The 22,198-nt window shown below is 36.2% G+C and overlaps 1 protein-coding gene across 1 annotated transcript in view; it reads left to right on the top strand.

The window, feature by feature from the left end:
* The window catches only part of Gmnc (geminin coiled-coil domain containing), a 57,290-nt gene that overhangs the window by 17,802 nt on the left and 17,290 nt on the right, over positions 1-22,198 (top strand). The window contains exons 2-5 of the mRNA XM_052158151.1: positions 1,729-1,860; positions 3,317-3,427; positions 7,148-7,184; positions 9,754-9,884. Of these exons, the coding sequence (XP_052014111.1) occupies positions 1,729-1,860; positions 3,317-3,427; positions 7,148-7,184; positions 9,754-9,884 (411 nt within the window). The remainder of the gene's footprint in view (positions 1-1,728; positions 1,861-3,316; positions 3,428-7,147; positions 7,185-9,753; positions 9,885-22,198) is intronic.

The following is a 22,198-nucleotide window of genomic DNA, read 5'->3' on the forward strand; positions in this document are numbered from 1 at the left end:
GCAAAGATAAAAATATGTGATGGATTTTGGAAGTGTGTAGAACATAAAAAAATACAAGTGATAAGTTCTGTAGGACAACACGGTGAGAAAAGGTTTCAAGGGTTCAGACTTCCATACCTGCTGAATGCAGGTTCACAGGAGATTAGCTCTCTATTCAGATAACAGGGCAAAGATGAATGTTAGAACTGGGGTGTGGTTAGACGATTTGCTTATTTCAAATATCAAATACTTGGAAAACATCTACATGAAGCTGCAATGAGGCTATAGATTTTTGTGTCAGGACCTCAGAAAAAGTCTGTAGAGACCATTTTTATTCATCTGCATCCATCTGGATAATAGATCCACAGATGTTGATAAGAAAATTAGCAGAATATTATAAAAAAGAAAGAGTGTAAAATGTTTAGGAGCAGTCAATGAAATGAAAGAATAAGAAGACCTAGGACTGATTTTTTTGGGGAGACAATGTAATCATAGTGGGTATCAAGGGAAAGGTTAGCAGGGGTGAGTGAGTGCCTATGGTTGAAAACACCTTCGAGAGCATAGAGCCAAGTCTAAGGAGAGAGTTCCACACGGCCTTAGGGTTTTACATGATTTAAAAGTTCCAAGGTGTCAGAAGAGGTGAGGGATATCAAACTAATACTCTTGCAAAAAAATACATTGAGATAAATACTTACATTTTAATTACTTTTAGCAACACAGGACATATTTGGCATATTAGCAGAGCCTATGCCAGTTGTGTGATAGCAGAAGCATTTTAAAATTGAAGCTAAATTTTTATACCACATGTTCTTATTATAATTTTTTTTATCTCCATCCGCTTCCAGATTTTCTCCACCTGCTTCCAACCAAACTCCACACTCATTCTTGCCCTTTTTCATACAGGCATTTTAAATTAAATGAATCAAATCAGAATAGGATAAATAGGAAAAAAAAGCAAAAGAAAAAGCAAAAGAAGTTCATATAAACATAGTTTGACACACACACACACACACACAGAGAGAGAGAGAGAGAGAGAGAGAGAGAGAGAGAGAGAGAGAGAGAGAGAGCATAAAACCATGAAAAAATAATATATAAGAAAAAGGTCCTAAAAATAACATTGAGTTCATTTTGAATTGTATTGAGCAGCTATTTCTGGAAATAACATAAATGTGGTTTGCATACCCAGTGAAATTCCAGTTAAAACTAATTTTCATTGGCAAGCAGTTATTGATGGGAAGTAGCTTCCGCGTTAAGGATGTGAGCTTGTGTCTACTTCCCGTCTCAGTGATGGATCCCCTATCTGGGACCTGTGCAAGTCACCTCTATCTCCATGAGTTCATATGTACATCAGTTCTGTTATGTCTGAAAGACACTGTTTCCTTGGTGTTGCCCATCGCTACCTGCTCTCACAGCCTTTCTGCCTCTTGTTTTGAAGGATTCCCTGAGCCCCAAGGGAAAGGAGTGCTCCAAGAGAGCGCTTACTCTCTGCACGTTGTGCCATTGTGGGTATGAACAATTAGTTCCTGTCTACATAAGTTCCCAGCATCTCTGATGATTCAGTTACTCATTTTTAATGATAACGACTCTATGAACAAGCACTTGAGAAGTATATAGTTTAGAGGGACAAGTAATCTGTCCAAAGTAAGCCAGCCCCTAAAAAGAAGTCGTCCAAGGAGGTCAGTATTATAGAGATTAAGAGAGAAAAGGAGGGACACTGTTGATTTCATGATTTCTTTCATTTTAACACAGCCTCTTGCTACAATGACAATACTGGTATTGAACTTCTAATTCTTCTGCTTCAACCTGCCAATGACAGAAATAACAAGCCTATATCATCAGGCATGCCTCAGGGACAACTTCCTAATGCAAGAAAGGAAAAAAGTATGATATTTAGAAAGCTACGAATTTCTCTAATTATATATTCATACATTTTGATAGGAAATAGTAAAAAAAAGAGTGCAGGAAGGGCAATGTTTTTGGAATTCTTCAGAAAGTGGAGTGTTTTGATAAAACCACTTTAGACAGTAGGAAATTAGGACTTTGCCAGAATAAAGAAAACAATGTTGGTGGTGGCAGCAGATGTCCACCTGCCCATCTTGGCTTGGGCCTACAAGAACTTTACCCTATCTTTCCAATATTAACCATTGCCACCAAGAGGCCTTTCACATGTTGATACATATAAACACATCCAAGTATATATATATACATATATATATATATATACACACATATATATATGTGTGTGTGTACATATACATATATATGTACATATACATATATATATTTGTATTTGTAATCAATACAATATATAAAGTATTGAATATGACTAATGAAGTTATTAGTCATGTATAATAATGTATGTATATACATTTATTGTGTGTGTATATATTGTGTGTGCACATGCCCACACACACTCAACTTTGTAGTCATTTAATTCCACTGTAACTGAAAGAATAATAAAGTTGATTTTAAAAATTAGAATAAAAGTTCCTCTGACAATGAAATAGCTAGTAATTTAAACTTAAATGATCACATGCACTGAAGTGCATATTGTAATCTATGAAGTAATCTAAGTGTCTCCTGTCAATGAATTCATCTTTGTGTGTAGTGTGGTATATGTGTGTTTGTGTGTATGTGTGTGTGTGTGTGTGTGTGTGTGTGTGTGAGAGAGAGAGAGAGAGAGAGAGAGAGAGAGAGAGAGAGAGAGAGAATAATTATTAAAGGAGAGATTATGAATTTGAGAGGTAGTCGAGTACACAGGAAGAGATAATAGGGAGAGAGTGGAATGGGAATTATATAAAATTAAAACTCATGTATAAAATTCCATGGGGTAGGGGTTGTGGACATCCACGTAGAGACAGGGGGTTAGGGAGGAGGTATGGGATGTGGAACAACAGTTGGAGAGTGAACAGGGAAGGGGAATAAAATGTGGAGTGTAAAAGAATAAATTAATTAATTAAAAAATAAATTTAAAAAATTAAAAATGGAGAAAAAAGTTTTTAAAAATTTAAAATAAATTAATATAATCATAAAATAAATGTTCATTTCATATATATATATACATTGGTGGTGAAATTTCATAAGCCAGTGGCTTAGATGGAAAGCTACAGGAGAAACTCTCATCTAAGGTAAAGAGATACAGGCATCAGAGATTGTTCTTACTGTTCAGACTCTTCAGACAGCTGGATCTAAGTCTGGAACCGGGTTTATCAGGCCCCAGGACTCCTGTCTTTATTCCCTACAGTACCAGGGTTCCAGGCCATGGACTCACCATGCATGTCTTCTTATAAGGATGCTGATTTTTATTTTTTAAATTCTGATTATCCTGCTTCTTCAGCAAGTGGTGTTACTGTCTACGCCATCTCTGCAGGTTTTGTACATACTTCAGTATCTAAGAAAGAGATTCTGAAGCTAAGTGGCTGCCTGAGTCCCAGCTGTGTGAAGTGTGGTCAGTCTTACTGTCATTTGCCAGTGCAGCCTAACTGAGTGCTGATAACTAGGTACTTTCTACCTAAGATCAGAAAGTCCAAGCTTTGACAATATCAGATACATAAATGTCTATTGTTTGAGTTTTTCATGACTGAGTGAGTGGTTTTAATATTGGTTGTATAACTCAGTTCCCTGAAAGCAGTCACTTAATGTTAAGATGACTCAGTTTGAGTCCATTTTGTGAGAATACATTGTGATCAGATTGTGCATATTATGTGTGGGTTATGGAAACACAAGTACATTGACATTTGTATTCTTCCTTCAAGAATTTGTTCTACATGTACAAGACTTCAGATACATGCTTAGTAATCAAAACACAAAGAAAACTATCTCAGGTGCCATTTCCTTTATACTTTAAGATTCAGGTGCTTACATATGATTGACACTCTGCATTTTCATTATATCATCCTTAAAGAACTCAGCATATCATATTCTTATTCTATGGACATAAATTTCAAACTTTGAAAAGCTCAGCATCTTAGTCAAGGTCATAGAGCTAATTAGTATCAGAGTCACAGTTAGGAACTAGACTCAGTCACTTTTCTAACCTGAGGCCCATGTGCATGGAATATTCTCTATCTCTTAATTAAGTGATATAATTAGCATGAAGTCATGTACATGGGCACGTGTGGGTAGAGTCAAATATACTTTAAATTGTACAATAGAAATAGGAGATGAAACCGGGCAATAGTGGCCCACGCCTGTAATCCCAGCACTCTGGGAGGCAGAGGCAGGTGGATCTCTGAGTTCGCAGCCAGCCTGGTCTACAGAGTGAGTGCCAGGACAGCCAGGGCTACACAGAGAAACCCTGTCTTGAAAAAACCAAATCCAAAAATCAAAAAAAAAAAAAAGAAAGAAAGAAAGAAATAGGAGATGAAATAATTATTGCTTTTTAGTCATGAGAAAAAATAATGGACCTGAGTTTTCCTTTTCTTTTTTCTTTTTCTTTCCTTTTTTAAATTAAATTTAATTTTTTCACTTTTTCACTTTACATCTCACTCAGTGACCCCCTCCCAGCCACCCTCTGCCACACCCTTCCCCTATCTCCCCACACCTTCTCCTCTGAGCAGGTCAGGCCCCCTTGGGTATCCCCCCATCCTGGCACTTCAAGTCTCTGAAAGGCTACGCACTTCCTCTCCCACTGAGGCCAGAGAAAGCAGCCCAGCTAGACGAACATATCCCACATACAAACCACAACTTTTGGGATAGCCTCTGCTTCAGTTATTCAGGACCCACATAAAGACCAAACTACACATGTACTACATATGTATGGGAAGGCCTAGGTCCAGTCCGTAATTTGGTTGGTGGTTCAGTCTTTGAGAATCCCAAGGGTCCAGGTTAGTTAATGCTATTGGTCTTATTTTGGAGTTCCTATGCCCATCCACTATTGGGCTGTTGGTGTCTGCATCTATCTGAGGTAACTGCTGGGTGGAACCTCTCAGAGAACAACATACTTTTGTCTGCAAAACATAATAGAGTATCATTAATAGTGTTAGGGATTGGTACTGGCCCATGCATTGGGTCTCAAGTTGGGCCAGTTATCGGAGCTGAGTTTTAAACAGCGTATACATTTTAAAAAGTAAGTGGGAGGAGAGCATTGTATTTATAAAAGAACTGAAATGAACAGTATTGCAAGTTCTTGAGAAGACAGAAAATGACAGAAATTTGCCAATGTCCAAGTCATAGCAAGGTCAGAAAGGTTATAAACTCCTTATAGATTGATTTCACATTTTCTGGGGCACAATTATCTATGCCTGATATAGAAGATTTAGTAAATAGCAAACGTTTTATCTCTTATGTATTTAATTCCTACTTTTAACCCACTTACACCCACCTTAGGCAGTGAAGCATATAGGACAATTTATAAGAGCTTTTCTCATAAGAACTGCAAGCTAAAATCCTAAAGTCAGTGTGGAAATGTAATCAGATGTGTGTGAAAACACTTTATAAGGTAAAGAATCACATATGAGCTCAAGCACTAATAGCTTCAAATTTTTCATTTCCCCCAAAATGACTTTCCTTTTAGCTTCTTTGTGAGGAGAACGGTCAGTGCAATGTAGTCCTTCTCCACAAGCATTGCTTAGGAAACAATTCTCAATTAGGGAGGAATAAGACATAAAATACAAAATAAGTATGAATGACTAGATTTGAGTAGGAAAGTTAATTGATTCTATTGGATATTCCAGAATTCTCATGCAGGTAGCACAGAACAATGCAGACCCTGGATAACCCTCTTAGCAACTTTAATTCTTCTCTTTTGGTCATTTCTGGCTTCTGAAAATGAATGCAATATGTAAACGATATTCTCACTTCATTTCATCATTCCACTAACCCCTGAAATAGCTCAGAACTCAAGAAGGTCCTCATCCTATCTGTAAGTAAAGACTCGGAGACTTCAAGACATTGGTGTGCCTAATATCACCTAATATCTGCTAAGGTTTGGAACCGGGTTCCAAAATTCATGCCCCGCCCCCTAATATTTTCTTCTGAATGCTCTTATTCCAAAATTATTTTGTGTGTATTTTCAATGAGATATGAGGTTTGAAATTAAAATTTAAATTGTAACCATGTTAAATATGAATGTCTGAGTTGACTTTTCCAAATAAGCACTGAGGTACACATTGATACTCCTCCCTGGGTCCCTGGAACAATCCTCCTTCCAGCTAAGTCAGCTATAAACACTGTGATTACTAAGTGATCAATAATGGAGGCTGCATACGTACATTATGTAATTACCAGGACTAATGCAAAGAAATATTTCTGTAGTCTAGCACTGAAAAATTAGCATAAGGAAATTAGCACATAGAAGATAAAACATTTAAACAAAGTATTTCCAGTGGTAAGGCATTGCCACAGATGTTAGACTTCAAGAAACTTTAAACAAAATCTATTCAGACATTTTTCTTCTAAGCCTAGTGTAGAGAAGATATAGTTTTATAATCTCAGAACTCAGGAGGCTGAGCAAGAAAATTATAAGTATATAGCCAAGATATCCTGCCCCACACCAAAGCAAGACAGAAAGAGACAGAAACAGAGACAGAGAGACAGAGATTTAGACTTGTAAACTTGTAAACTTAGACTTGTAAAGTTGTAAACTTTAGACAAAAAGGAGCCTATTGATGAAAACGATAAGCCCATTGTGGCCCATATTAATTGGAAACCTTTATAGTACAATAAACAATGTACTGAAATGTTTAAGTGTTTGTGCTTAAATACTGAGAACTGGATACTTGCTTGGTCCTTACAATCACATAGAGTTCTGTTCCAGCATCAGCATCCAACTGTCCAGCAAACTCACAACCACTGAAACTCCAAATCCAGTAGGATTTAATGTCTCTGGCCTCCTTGGGCACCTGTACCACACGCACAAATTCATTCACACACACACACACACACACACACACACACACACACACACACGTTCACACATACAATTAACAAAACAAAATATGAAACATCCAAAGTACATTTTATATACACATATAGATTACATACACACACACACACACACACAAACTTATAGTTATGAGAAATTTCCTATTTATATGACTTGCTGTTGAATACTAAGTGTGAGTAAATTTCTATTTTATCTTATATATTTGTAAAAGTCACAGGAGTCTACAATTCTGCCTACAGTACTCTCTACTGTTTAGCTTTAATTATTTTCCTTTCTATAAAGTGCAAACACCCAAATCCCATAACCCGCAAGCAGTGCGGTAAGTCTTCTTCCAAGCCTGTATACACCTGTGTTTTCCTCGAGGTAATTTGCACACAGAGTCCACACTTGGCTGCTCTTATATTCGCTTTCCTGTATTCCACTCCCCGAGGATTCTCTTATTCCTCTACTGTGGATCACATCAATAAAGGACGACATCTGTGCAGCCGATCATGGTGAGCCATTTCAGGTAGACCATGTGTTCTACCTTGACCTAACTCCTCATTTCTGTTCTCACCACTGTGGCCAATTAATACGAGGCCTTTTAAGCAGCCAGTTGACTGGTCTGGTCGTGTGCCGGCTATCACCACAAGAGCTTAAGGGCCACAAATCTCTGTTATTACCAAGCTGTTGCTGCCAGAAGCACACTGACTGCTGACAAAAAGAATAGATTAGGATCAGTCAAATCTCCCCCAGGCTTATCAGTGGGACTTTTAACCGCACCTTCTACCTCAAAGTTTCCCCTTCTCCTGCTTCCAAACACCTACGCAGCAGCAAGCTAACAAGGTGCCTGCCAAACCATATGTTCATAATTAGTTAACTTCTTTCCTGTCGCTAGAGGCACCACTCAGTCAGCAACAGCCGTCAAGGGTGTTGGGCGTCCAATAAGGCACAACCAAGCTGTACAGCCGCTCAGCCCAGCAGTAAAAGGGGCATACTTAATTCCAGCTGTGGCATTGTTAAGTGAATTAACTTTATCCTCAATTTAAAAAGCCAGCATGAAATCAAAGGGGACCTTAGAAAAGAAAAAAAAATAGAGAAAATAGAAAAAAAAAAAAAAGAATGCTTGTAGGTTAACTCAAGAGTCCAGTATGCTGAATGAAACTCAACTGGTTGGCCCATTTAGCCAATCATTGCAAAGCAGAGTTTTGGCATCGTTGTTGCTCCTGGCACAGTTCTTCCTTTTATTTCCCAGTTCTGTGGTTAAGGTCTCTTGTTACACACGGAGGGGACTGATGATATAATTGTTTATGAGCCAGGGGACCACATTTATAAGTAGTAGTGAGGTTTCCAGAGGGTAATGAGAAGTTAAACGTTAGAAACAGTGGTGTACGAGTCTGGCTAAGAAATCTCATCTCAAGGTAAGAGTGCTACATATAAAATTAAATGTATATATTTGCAGGTCTGGGCTATCTCTCTGGGAAATAGTTGTCACATAATGTGTGGGGAAGAAATGAGAACTTTCTGGAATGTTTTAGTTACCACTGACTACACAAAAAAATCTCTAATATTTTGAAAATGTATATATAGCTTTAAATGTGCTTATTTAATATAAATGAAAGCTGTTGAATACTTGAATGCATGTACATCCACATATGTATGCTGTACCTACCATGCTTATCAATATAGCTGTTATTGAAGGAATAACACTAATAACAACAGCATCGAATAATGTTTAATTTTGATACCAGAATTTGACAGCATTATTTTTTAAAACCTAGTATGACTGTGAGGAATATATTTCTCAACTTAAAAGAGAATATATTTCCTATAATTTAAATGTTACAATATTTTATTTTGAATTAATATTCATGAACATATTATTGTAGTTAGAAAGAATAATCTTCATTGATGACATGTATGGGGCCAGAAAGGTGGATATAAACACAGAAGGTGTTTATGAGATGGATAAAGGTGGATATGAGAAAACAGAAGCAGTAGTTAAAATATAAAATTTAAGAAACTAGAAAATTAAATATAAATAGGAAATTGGCTGTTTAAATAAGGCTAATTTTGAGACTTGTGATTTTGTTGCTATTTTTGTAAATCCTCTGATAAATCAATCTGACAATAGTCTACTGTCCCTTACAACTTAAACCTCAGCCTGCGATCCAGTTTCATTGTCGATTACATAATCTCCGCTATCATATTAAATAACCATTGAAGGTGGCAAGGGACTTGGGGCTTCTGAGTAACAGACATAATGACATGTGGCTTAAGGTGAATTAAAAAACAACTGATATGGTGTATGACCAGGGAATTAAAAGACATAAGTCAATGGGAAATTGCAGAAACCACAGATCGGTACAAGTTACAGGCAATTTTCTTAATAGCCCTTTAGGATATTATTAGACAAGCTGCAAAGAGCGTCTTCACTACCCCCTGTGGAGCAAACTGGTTAACAATCAGAGCCAAAGGTTTGCTTTAAAACACAATTTACCATCATAAAAATATATTTTATGATTGTAATTAAGCAAGAAATAATTTTAACCTAAAAATAAAAGTATAAATTAATAAACTTACTTTTTCAGTTTAACCTTTCCAACATTTCTATTTTGATGTGTTTTAATTAAAGAAAATTTAATTGGCCCAAACTATAATCTTGTTTCCATAGCAAAAGGCTTATTTGCAAGGTCATAGTGGGAGGTCTTTACGTTCACTTTCAGTGTGATTAATGTACAGTGAGATTTTACTTATTGTGGGTATTAAAACCAGGAACATAAAGAGGTGCAGATTAGACATGGGAAATTACATTGATTAGACACGGGGAACTGATTTTGAGAGCTCTTAAAATCTTGTAGCGTTTTATTTTATTTTTATTTTATTTTATTTTATTTTTATTTTTTTAGTAAGAAAAAGTGGTTCACTGAAGAAGGACTTCGCGTGAGTTCACAGATGCCAGGATGCTTGACCAAAACTGAGCGGTTGATGAGAAGTGCGGACAGGGCAAAGAAAGACCATGGAAGATGCCGTGTTCCAGGTTAGTGATGGGTTCATGGCCACTGTGGTGCCAGTACGACCGGTTAGAAAGAGGCAGAAACAAGAAATGCTAAGGGCTGACTCAGAAGGCTGTTTCTGGCAGAAGAGGCAGAGAGAAATTAATAATGCCAAACCAGTACGTGTTAATAAAATGTGAATGTCAGAAAAAGGGTGAACACGAGTATATTAGAAGCCGGTTGTTGGTACACAGAACATGCTGAGTTTGCTGTCTGTCTAATTAGAATGGATCAGGGAGAGTGCACAGTGAAGCAGAAGGGTTGACAGGACCAGATGCCTGATGCTCAAGTGGGGCAGCTCTCCAATGGGAGCCATCACTGCAAAGAGAGTTGTGCACTCAAGGCAGTGGGTGCGGAGTGTGAGCGGACTGCAGAGCGAGGTCAAACCTAAAACGGGGATATTTGGAAAACGTTCTGGTAGCGGCTCTGCACAGTGAGAAAAAGTACTTTGTGAATCTAGAGAGCAAGCATGAGGAAATGGCTGTAAAGTCAGAAAGCACTGGTATCCTTCAAACCCTTCTCTAAACCATGGGTGCTAAGGATGGAGGGCTAACACACAGACAAAGGCAACGCTTGCTTTCCTGATTGTGGAACTTTGCAGCTATCATTATAGGAAAGCTTGAGTAATGCGTCTTCCTTTCTAAGGCAGTTCTTTTATTTTTCAATAATTTATTTTTTATTCACTTTACATCGCCATCATAGCCCCCCTACTCCTCTCCACCCAACCTTACCCTTACAAATCCCCCCACCCCTCCCATTCTCCTCAGAGAAGGGGTATCCCCCTTGGGTACCACCCCACCCTGGGATAGCTAAGACAATTCTCAATCAGCTTTCGCCTGAATGTTGCATTAACTTTGTCAAATACTTCATATGTGAAGTTTCTCTCTCTACCATTAATGCCAACGACATAAGATTATTGAGGTTTTGTAAGGAGAATTAAACATTCATTATGAGAACACATAAGCACAGTGTATTATTATTTTCAATTACTTTTTCACATTTTTGTGCATGTATGACAATGTATGAGTGTGAGCACTACATGTGTATGCCCATGGAGACCAAAGGAGAATTTTAGGCCCCTTGAGACTGGGGTCAGGAGGATTTGTGAGGTGCTTAGCAGGAGTGCTGGGAATTGAACTTAGGGGCTGTGGAAACACAGGAGCGCTTTCAATAGCTGAGCCATCTCTCCAGCTCCATAATTAACATTTTAAATATCAATATTTCTAAAATATTAACAAGAAAATGTTCACAGTTATTGCATTAATAAATTCAGAGTGCCTTATAAATTTTTATTATAAGAAGTAACTATAATTTCATAGTTGTCTTGGTATCTCAGGCAGTTTAACATCCTTTCTCATTGCCAGATAGCTACATGAATGCCCATTGAATAGATTTATTAAAAACTCATTAAAGATATTTTCTAATGAGCTCAGTATTTTTCAGTTTTTTATTACAATGACTCACATTCTGTCGCCAATTTTTTCTTTTTCTTTTCCTACTTTCACCATTTTTTCCCTAGTTTTGTTAGATTAAATAATAAGGCCAATTTTCAATTTTTTTGTTTTCCACGGACATTTGAGAATTTTGTTTGGCAGGAAGTGGAAATGATTATGTGTTAGGCAAATGCTCTACCACCAAGCAACCAAAACTCTTTTCAGTAGTTTTAAATCTATAAAGCACATTTAACAGATTTATTCCTAACAAATTTTGATGAAAAAAATCCATCTTTTCCTATAGTTCTAAATACATTATAATAGCCATTGTAACTTTTCTTTTTTGATGAATTTATTGTTTAGTCATTTAAACATATTATTGATTTCTAAATTTGTTTAAAGCCCAGTAATTTACTATAGATTAAATGTTAATCTTTGACTCCAGTAAAGCCTTAAAATAAAGACAAGAAGTTATAGGACTTTATACCAATGATCAGGTCATGTGATCAAGTCAAGAAAAAAGAGTATTTGAAGAAAGTACAAATTGATCATTTGACGAAAATGGCATTAACCAGGAAATCTAATGGTTGAACATCATGATGATAGCATGTTATAGAAATCAAAATCTCAGCCCACTGAGTCCCCATTAGAATTATGAATAATAATTCAAATAGTGATTTTGATATTGCAGGAAATAGTGTAAATTATACATTTTACATTGATATGATTGTAAGACACAAGTGTTTTATTTATTTATTTTTGTTTCATGTTTAGCTTTTGCCGAAGGGACACCTTTTTGGGGAAAGCACTTGACTGGCCACACAGTCATTAGAATCCACTCTAATTACCTGGATCTACTTCATTCTTTCTGTTCCATTCATGTTACAGTAGAAGGCTTACTAAAATATCATATGTATCTAGTTGAAAAATGGTTTTGGAACTTTTCCTACAAGTCTGTCCACTCAAGATTCAGTAGACTTGAATTTCAGGTCTCATTCATGGGTCTATTCCTACACTATGTGTTGCCAGAAGAGCCCTATATTGGAGGTTATAAAAAAAAAGACACCCAAATTCACACACACACACACACACACACATGCAACACACACACAGACAGGCACACAGACACAAACACACACCACACCACCATACATGCACAGATGCTGATTTTCATATACCTTTATATGCATATATTTCACAAGCAGTAAAATGCAGATTAAAATAACATTATTATTATGTTTATATATTATACATTTTAAAACTGAAATCTAAAGGTATATGTGAAAGGTCAAATGACCATGTTGGAAGTTACATTGGATTCTACTGGATCATATGATTGTTCTAGCCTAAGATTTTTTAAGAATTTCCATACTAATTTATTTAGTGCGTATAAAATTTATATATCTACCAACAATGCCAGTGTTCCCTTCTTATTTCATCCCCTACCATCACCTCTCATCCTAGTCTCCTCAGTGAAGGAAGGGGAGGCCTCCCCCAGATGTCAACCTTTCCTGACATAGTCTGAGTTGGGATCTCACTCTTCTGAGAAAAATCCTCCAACACAAATCCATCCAAACACTTGTCTTGTCCATCCTGCCCAGCATTTGTACATATTTTCCTCATAATAGAGACATCTGCATATCTGTCTTTATCACAACACTACTGGAAATACCAAGTTATAAACCAGCCAAGTTTCCACTAATTAGTGGATTTGAAGTCATCAGTAGTATAAAATTCCAAGACCTGAAAACATAATAAATTTTATTCTCATATTTGCATATATTCTTAGTTTCATTTCCTAAAAATGCCTTTCATTCACAAATCTAAAGGTAGGAGACAGAATGTACTAGATCTGATCAATATTTAGAGCAGGTTGATGTATTAGTCTCTCTCTTTGTGTTGTTTATTTGCTTGTTGTTTTTGAGTTGGGTCTCCTGTAACCCAGGCCGACCTTAAACTTACTCTGTAGCTGAGGTTAACACTGAACACACAATGTTCTTGTCCTTATTTCTCTAGTATATGAATTACAAGTATGGACTGTCATACCTAAGATTAAAGCAAGTTTACTGAGCTTCATACTGCAAGGTCACACAAAATAGACATGTTGCTGCAGTGTTTGCAACATTCACTTTATTTATATGCACTTTAAAATGCAAAATGGAATTGCATTTCCTTATCTAGAATGATTAATCCTGTTAATGGAGTTGTTCTTTGCTTCCGTTTTGGGGATTACAATGGTCTTTAGTAAGCCTCTCCTAGTGTTTAAAGGTTGTAACAGCTCACTGAGGATGACTTTGTGAGAGAAAAAAACTAATTAAGTTATTTATTTATTTTACCTTCAGATCCCCTCTGTCCTCTCCTCCCAGGCCTTCCCTCTCACACCTCCTCCACCACCACCCATCTAGCATCCTCTTCTCCTCAAAGAAGGAAGGGGAGGCCTCCCATGAATATCAGCCTATCCTGACATAGTCTGAGTTGAGATCTCAGTCTTCTGAGAAAAATCCTCCAACACAAATCCATCCTAACACTTGTCTTATGTTTGTGTGCTTCAACACCATAAACCTTAGTTCCTTACACCTGTGGCTTATTGTTTTGACAAAATCCTTTGCACTGATCTTCAATTCCCTTTTTCGTCTCTTTTGTGCCCATTTATGACCTTCCTAGCTGTTCACAAAGCTACATTTATCTACCAATGGATGTGTTATCTTCTACTTTATAGAGAAAATTAAACTTATCAAGTAAACTCTTCAGCTTTCTCCTAAAGTATGCCATTTCAAACCTCCTTCCATATCTTGTCATACAACTTTACATGTAATATCCCCAACCCACTAGATTCTGGTCTAAATAAGAAACATCTCCTAGGACTCCTTTTGTAAAGCTTAGGCTAACTTGGTGGCAAATATTTTGGCAAATTCTGGAAACCTTAAGGTTTTCGTTCTACCTGGATGAAAGTAAGTTACTAAGGTCAATTCCTCTTGGGATTGTCGCTCTGGATCTTATCTTATGTCGCCTTCCTCTTATCTTTGTTTCTATCATTGTGTTGAACAGCCCTTTCCTGTCATAATATCCTTAGCCATGATTTTCTGTCCAAGCTTGTGTGAGAAATGACCATAAGCTGAATTCTCTGAAACAATGCTAATAAATAAAACTTTCCTCCATTACATGTTCGATCAGGTATTTGGGTCATACTGGTAAGAAAATACTAGGGCAGTTTCCATGGTGACCTGCTTCATTAATAATTCTTCACTTGGACACACTATGCCCATGCTTATGAGAATCAGTTTCCACACACTGATTTTTTTTTTTTGAAAACACAATACATTAATTTTGCTCCCAACCAAACCTCAGAATGTTTTGGCAAAAATTGACACCGAAATTAATTAATTGAAAATGAAACAGCCCAGGAAAGTGATTAGAGTACATAGCTTTAACAATACAGTGATCATGATAATGTGAGACTATAGGATACAAACAAGAAGAGAATGGAATAAAACATCCAAAAAAACTTATTCAGAATATGATCACATAATTAATATGCATGGTGACGTAGCAGTGGGCTACAGATTAGTTTCTGGAACAATTTGAATCTGTTAATAAAGATGAATTTTAACCTCTGTTTCAGGCAACATAAAGTTGGTACACAGATACTGAAGATAGGGGATTGTTTGTAAGCAATATAAGAAAATTCACTGAGGAAAGACCCACTTCCATAAAAGGAAGTGGGCCAGTGCAGGGAGAAAGATAAGCAGCTCACCCACACTACTATGTAAAGTGTGGAAATCTTGTTTCTGTGCCATTTACATCACAGATGTTTCCATACAAGCTCTACATGTTATGTTAGCTTACACATGACTTCATGCATCATGTGTCTTAGTAGCATCTTAAATCTCAGTGTAGTTGTGCATCTTAGTATTACAGTGATAGGCTTCTTGCAGACAAATTGCAGTATCAGTATGCTTTCCTCTTTGACAAATTTTGTTACATTTTTTAAGTATATACTGATTTTATATAAATATGTCATACTGTACTTCACTATTACACTCACCCTGGTTTTTCTGCTTGGCAACCAATGGCAGTGACAATTGCCTGTATTGTTTTAGGGGACTCTGAAGACCAAAATTGGAAGAAAGTCCAATTTCTGAGATAAAACAATAAGAGCTTTAGAAAGAGAGAATAAAGAAAACTGACGTTGAAGCAGCTAAACAAATTAAATATAGGACAATAATTAATATAAAGAAAATGTTCATTGAACCACTTTAAAATTATATTGCCCAATACAAAAACATCCTAATAAGATTACAAAGGCAACACAGAGTATAAGTGAAAATGTTTTTGCTTATTACAAAATAATAAGCTTTTAATAGTTTTAATGTAAGATAGTTAAATTCTACTTCATTAAGTATTGAATTACATTTCACATAATGTATAAAGGCCTAGTAAATATGCACAGGAATCTTTACATGTAGTATTTCTTTTATTCTTCAAAACTAACACAAAGTATATGGGAATAAAGTTTCTTTAGCGATAAAGAAATCAAGGCATGAGAGAACTTAGTAGCATACATGCTTGCTTCTAACAGGAGATGACTCTGGTTTAAGACAAAGCTTTCTTCAAATTTATAATTCTTCCTTGATTCTGCCTCCTTCAGCTTAACACATAGATGAAAGGATGTGTTCTGTGGTGTATTCAATATATACAGAAAATTTAAGTTATGACTAGAAAAGGGATAAATGTCATGTTGATTGCAAAGAACCCTTGGGTACTATAACAAACAGGTACTGGACTTGAGGAAACTCTAAAGGAAAAGGAAGATGGGAGGAGAAGAAGAGGAGGAGGAGGAGGAGGAAGTGGAGGAGGAGAAAGCAGAAGACAAAGAAAAAGACAAAGACTAATCCGGCATTACCCAGGAAGACCTAGAAAGGAGTGAGGAGAACTTACACAACCTGAAACCCAATTGGGTCAGTCTATCTGTGAAGCAAGAGATCAGTGGGGTAAAATCCTGAAATCGTGTTAAAGAAAGAGCTATAAACAAGACCTGAATAAGGATGGCATAAACAGAAATGATACCACAGAAAGTGGTTTTGTCACAGGGTTCCAACTCTAGTCAAAGAACTAACTGCAGGTCACGAAGAAATTCTGAGAGGAGGAATAGTCATCTCTAAACAAGAGCTGCCCAGTTAGTTATCCAGTGCTAAGTGTTCTATATGAATTGAGATACATACAAGCAACATTTCAGAGACGAAACAGATTGTCTTTACATCTTCATACTGAATATGTATCTAACAATATAGAGGAAGGCAGAGGCCGTGAATTTGAGAAGAGGGAAAATGGGATGGGCTGAAGGGATGGTAAAATTCTGTAATCATATTTAATTTTTTTAAAAAAACATCATGAAAGGGATAAAGAGTGAGTGAGCTCTGCTCAGAGGGTCTCTGTCACTAAGACAAAAACCACAGTGGTTTCACTGCTTCCTCATCTCTGTCATTAAATTATCTCTCCAGAAATCTTCCAGAAGGAAGATCAATTATGGGCACCAGAACATGTAGCCTTTAAACACTGAGCATCAAGTCACTTGCCCTTACTGATCTTTCCTTCTGTTTATTTCCTAAAAAAATAGATGATCTACATATCAGTCTATGATTTTAGAACAAATTTTATCCAAACCAGTGTCTATGCATGTGTGCAATCTTCAGGCTTTACTTCGGTCTGGCATTTGTAGTCTATGTTAAATTTCACTGAGCACACATATGTTTGGCTCATGTAGCTTCATTCTGCAATCTGCGACTAGGTAATTAAGAACAAATCTGCAGAGGAGGGAAGAGAATGTGAGAAGAGAAAGGGAATAGAAGAGGGAGGAAAAAGAAAAATAGAAGCGCTGTAAATCAGCCAACGTCCTATAGAGGGCAGTATGGTTCAAGTTGTCTAAGTAAGAGACCCTACTTGGTTGTAAAGAATATAATGCACTCAGTATACCTTCACCTTAATTTCCTGAAAATATTTATGTAAGGTTACCCAGTACCAATCGGCCAGCCATGAAAGCATACGTACAACATTTTAGGACATATTTATGCAATTAGGAATGTGTGTGTGTGTGTGTGTATGAATGAATGGATGTAACAAAAAAGAGGCCATGAATTCAAAAGAGAGCAAGGATAGTTATATGGTAGGGCTATGAGAAAAAGAAGGGAGAAATAATGTATATTATATTCTCAGAACATAAAAGAATATAATGTTTATCAAATGTACAGAAGTATGAAATAAAATGGTGCTCAGAGGGAAGTGGTAATGGACAAATGCATTTTAAAATATTAGAACATCAGGCTCAGAATTATCATAAATAAATAATCATTATAAAATCTTTACAGATTTATAAAACTGCACTTTATGTTCCTAAGTTAGGGCAGCCATTTTTATGTTCTCAGCAACTCACGCTTGCTGACAAATCATACAGCTTTCCCTTCTTATCTTCGCAGGAATACGTAAGATATTTCTAGCTTGAATAATTTGCATATTTTTAATAATTCTTTGAGATGCCAATTTAACTCATCTTTTCTTTCCCTTACCTGCCTCTACATTCACCATTGTTTTGAATTTATAGTCATTTTTTTATCTTTTACATATTATTTTTAATGGATAAATAAAATTCTTTTATAATATTAAATGTTACTAATACATCCAGATTAATTAATTTTTGATTAATTTTATCACATATTAGTGTTATAATAAACATATTTTAATTTAACTTACATTTTAATTTCTGAACAATTATGATATGAATTCCAAGTGGAAGAGCGGATAAATATTTTTCAATATGTAAGGTATTTCTGTCAACACACCATTTTTCAAAACTGCCACACTAACTTATTCTGCATGCTCCAGACATTTCTTGATATTCACTTTGATCTTAATTTGATTGCTCCTGTTAGCAATGGAATGTCATTTGACTATGTGATATGGGAAAACATTGTTCAAAAAAATAATCTACAAGTAAACATTCTAATTTATCTTGTTATGGGGATCCATCCCACATACAGATACCAAACCCAGACACTATTGCTGATTCTAAAAAGTGCTTCCTGACAGGAGCCTGATATAGCAGTCTCCCAAGAGATCTACCAGAGTCTTGTAAATACAGAGGCAGATGCTTGCAGCCAATCATTGGACTGAACATGAGGTCCCCAATGGAGGAGTTAGAGAAAGGACTAAAGGAGCTGAAAGAGTTTGCAACCGCAAAGTAAGAACCAGACACCCCAATGCTCCCAGGAACTAAACGACCAACCAAAGATTACACATGGAGGGACCCATGGCTCCAGTCGCAAATGTAGCAGAGGATGGTCTTGTCAGACATCAATGAGAGGAGAGACCCTTGGTCCTGGGAAGGCTCCATGCCCCAGTGTAGGGGAATGCCAGAGCAGGGAGGCAAGAGTGGATGGTAGAGTGGGTGATCACCCTCAAAGAAGCAGGGGGAGAGGATGGGATAGGAGGTTTCCAGAGGGGAACCTGAGAAAAGGAATAACATTTGAAATGTAAATAAAGAAAATATCTAATAAAAAAGAAAAAATTGAGATAGACTCTAAAAGAATTAGTAAATTATTTCATAGTTATTTTTTCTTCTGATGACTCTCTTAGTATCTCTAAGTCATTATATACTTTCAATTTCTAAAAATAACCTTTTAGAGGAATTTTAAAAAAGAATATACAAAACATCCCAAATTTTGCCCAAATTGAATCTACCTGATTTCAAAAACGCTAGCTAGCTCCATTTCATATTATCTGCACAATTTGCACAAAAACTTATTTTTCCTCTGTGTTTTATTATTTTGCCCATCTTGTAAGGGTGTAAAGATTGAATTAGATACTATGGATACTTCTAGACTTTTAGCTCTAATCTATAGATAACATAGACTATTGATTATTAATAATTGGCAAGCACATAAAATGTATAAAATAATATTAATATTATTTTAGAGAAATATCTGTAAAGATATGTCTTAAATTTGAACTTTAAAAGTAAAATAAATAACAGACAGTATGTTACATGTCAAGTTAACAAGATGCTGAATACCAACTTTGTCAAAAAGGCAAAAATAGAAAGAAAAACACGATACATAAATGTTTAAAATGAAATAGAAAATGAAGGGAAAGAGAAGAATGAAAGGACAAAGGATGGTTTGTGGCAGTGGAGCTAATGCTGTTGACAATTTACTCGTAAATTACACATCAGTCAAAATCCCAGCGTGACACCACAAAGAGTGCACCTAAATCTCAACCATGGACTGTGCTCTCTTAATGCTCCAATTGTCTCTTGAAAATTTAACACATTTATTCCTATTGTGGAGTGTTAGTTAATGGAGGAACTGAGGGATGAAAAATCAGATCATAAAATTCCATACTTCCCATCCAACTTTCCTTTAATGCTGAAAGAAGTAAAATAAAAATTACTAATTTTTAAAGTGATGCATTTTTTGTGTTGTCCTGTACATCCATCCATTGATGTAAACTTGTCAGTCATTTAATGTGAAACATTTGTATTTGTTTTTAATATATGAATTGCTACTATGTTAACTATAGCTTAAAATTTAAAGTGTTAAGTAGAGCTTAACTTTATAATTTGCTGTTTTAAAGTATATATGTATATATGAATATATGATTGTAATAATCCCAAAAAGAATGATGACAGTTTTGTTATTCTTTTGAATTATACATGATGTCTAACCACAAAGAAGATATAGGCAAATTGTTTTGATTTAAGGATATTCGAAATATTTTACTAAACTGATAAAAAGTATAAACTCAAGCCTAAAGTACAATGCCAGATAGTAAACACTTTTCCAAATTATAATGTTGAGTGAATTATAATCTTCAAAAAGATTTATGCTGTTTTATTTAATTTGAAAAATATATCTGAGAGTAATTTATAAGAATCAGAATAAAAAGAAAGCAATGAAAATTGAAGAGACAATAGAATGTAAAACAGCAACAAAGGAGATGCAATCCTAAGGTTCACAGGTAGAACTCAGGGTAGCGAGAACGGTCTAGAAGATGAAGTAGGTTATGATCCATTGATAAATGCACATTTGTGGAGAGACACACAGTCACTGACCTCTGTATAAAAAGCTTTAGTAGATGATGACCGAAAGGAAAACTGCTTGTTAATACATGGGCAGCTAGATAAAACTACAATTACAGTAAGAACTTTGCATGTAGTTCATTTCATCCTTGAGCAAAATAATCATCTCATAAAGATGAACCCAGTCATCACCATAATACCCGTTATATATATTATATTATTATATAATGGTGCTACGGTAACTTCTGCTTACAACTGAGGAAAAACACAAAAGACAAATCAGCAGAGCTTTGAAAAGCCACACTTGATGTGATAATGCCCTCAAAATCCCAATCAAGGACAACAGAAAAAAAGTAAAATTCACAAGCATTAGAAAAAAAGAATCAAATAGCAGAGACATGAACAGAATGCATGTTGTGCTGCGCTATCTGGGGATTCATTTTATAAACAGTCACTAAACCCCAACACTATTATGGACGACAAGAAGTGCATATCAAAAGGAGCATGTTATGCTTGTCTCCGGAGGGGCTCTGCCAGAGCTTTACACATACAGAGACAGATGCTAGCAGCCAACCATTGGACTGAGTGTGGGGTCACCAATGGAGGAATTCGAGGGCAGACTGAAGGAGCTGAAGGGGTTAACAGCCCCATAGGAAGAACAATTATCTAGGCCACCCAGATGCCCCAGGACTCCCAGGGACTAAACCATCAACCCAAGGGTACACATGGTTCCAGCCAAAAGTGTTGCAGAAGAATGCTTTGTAGGAAGAGTGTCAATGGGAGGAGAGGTCCTTGGTTCTGTGAAGGCTCAATAGAAGTCTCAACAAAGGGAAATCGAGGCAGGGGTGGAGGGTGAGGGTGAAGGGGGGCGTGGCATATACTTGGAGGCAGGGGGTGGGAGGAGGGGTCGGGGGTTTTCGGGGAAGGGGGGAAACCGGGGAAAGGTTTTAGCATTTGAAATGTAAATGAAGATTATATTCAATAATGTTTTTTTTTTTAAAAGAATGTGTATCCTGATGAGATTTCTATCATGGTCTTTTGGAAAATAAATGGAGGGTTTGGGAAAATTATATAACCACTCAAATTGAAGTTTAACAGAAAATATGATAAAAAAACATTGAAATATGTTTAGGTAGAGGCATAGGGTTTTCAATCAAGCATCTGAAGAACGGGTGCTTCTGAGACAATGAAGAGACGAAGAAATAGCGATCAACCCCCTGCAGTCAGTGATACCAGAGAGGCAAAGGACACAAGACAGGAGCCATTGCTAACTACATCAAATGGATAAGTGAAGGAAAAGTAGACAAGTACTTGGGTGCACACAAATCAAGGAGCAATTAGGTTTACAAATCTCAAAGGCTTGATACCACTTTATCTAAGGTTGGACTTTTAATTGGGAAGCCTGCTGTTATATTTCAATGATGGCTGAGAAAGTAAAAGCATTAGGATAAAGCTTGAGACCGATGGGGAGGGGGAACCGGGAAAGGGGAAAGCATTCGGAATGTAAACAAAGAATATAGAAAATAAAAAATAAATAAAATAAAATAAAAAGATTAACATTACTGTGGGAAAGAGCCTTGCTTCTTCCTGCTGGTGGTATGATTCTAGCTAACTGAAGGGAATCTTTAAAAATCATGTACAATTAATTTAGGAGTTTTCATTAAAAATATAAGATGTATTTTTAAGAAATCGGTAAATTTTGTTTGTTTATTGATACAGAGTCTCATTATGTAGCATTGATGGCCTAGATTTTACTTAACAAACTGGCCTAGATTTTTTTCTTTATTCTCTTATT

The sequence above is a fragment of the Apodemus sylvaticus genome, chromosome 15 (assembly GCF_947179515.1).
Source record: "Apodemus sylvaticus chromosome 15, mApoSyl1.1, whole genome shotgun sequence".
In the NCBI taxonomy this organism is placed as follows: domain Eukaryota; kingdom Metazoa; phylum Chordata; class Mammalia; order Rodentia; family Muridae; genus Apodemus; species Apodemus sylvaticus.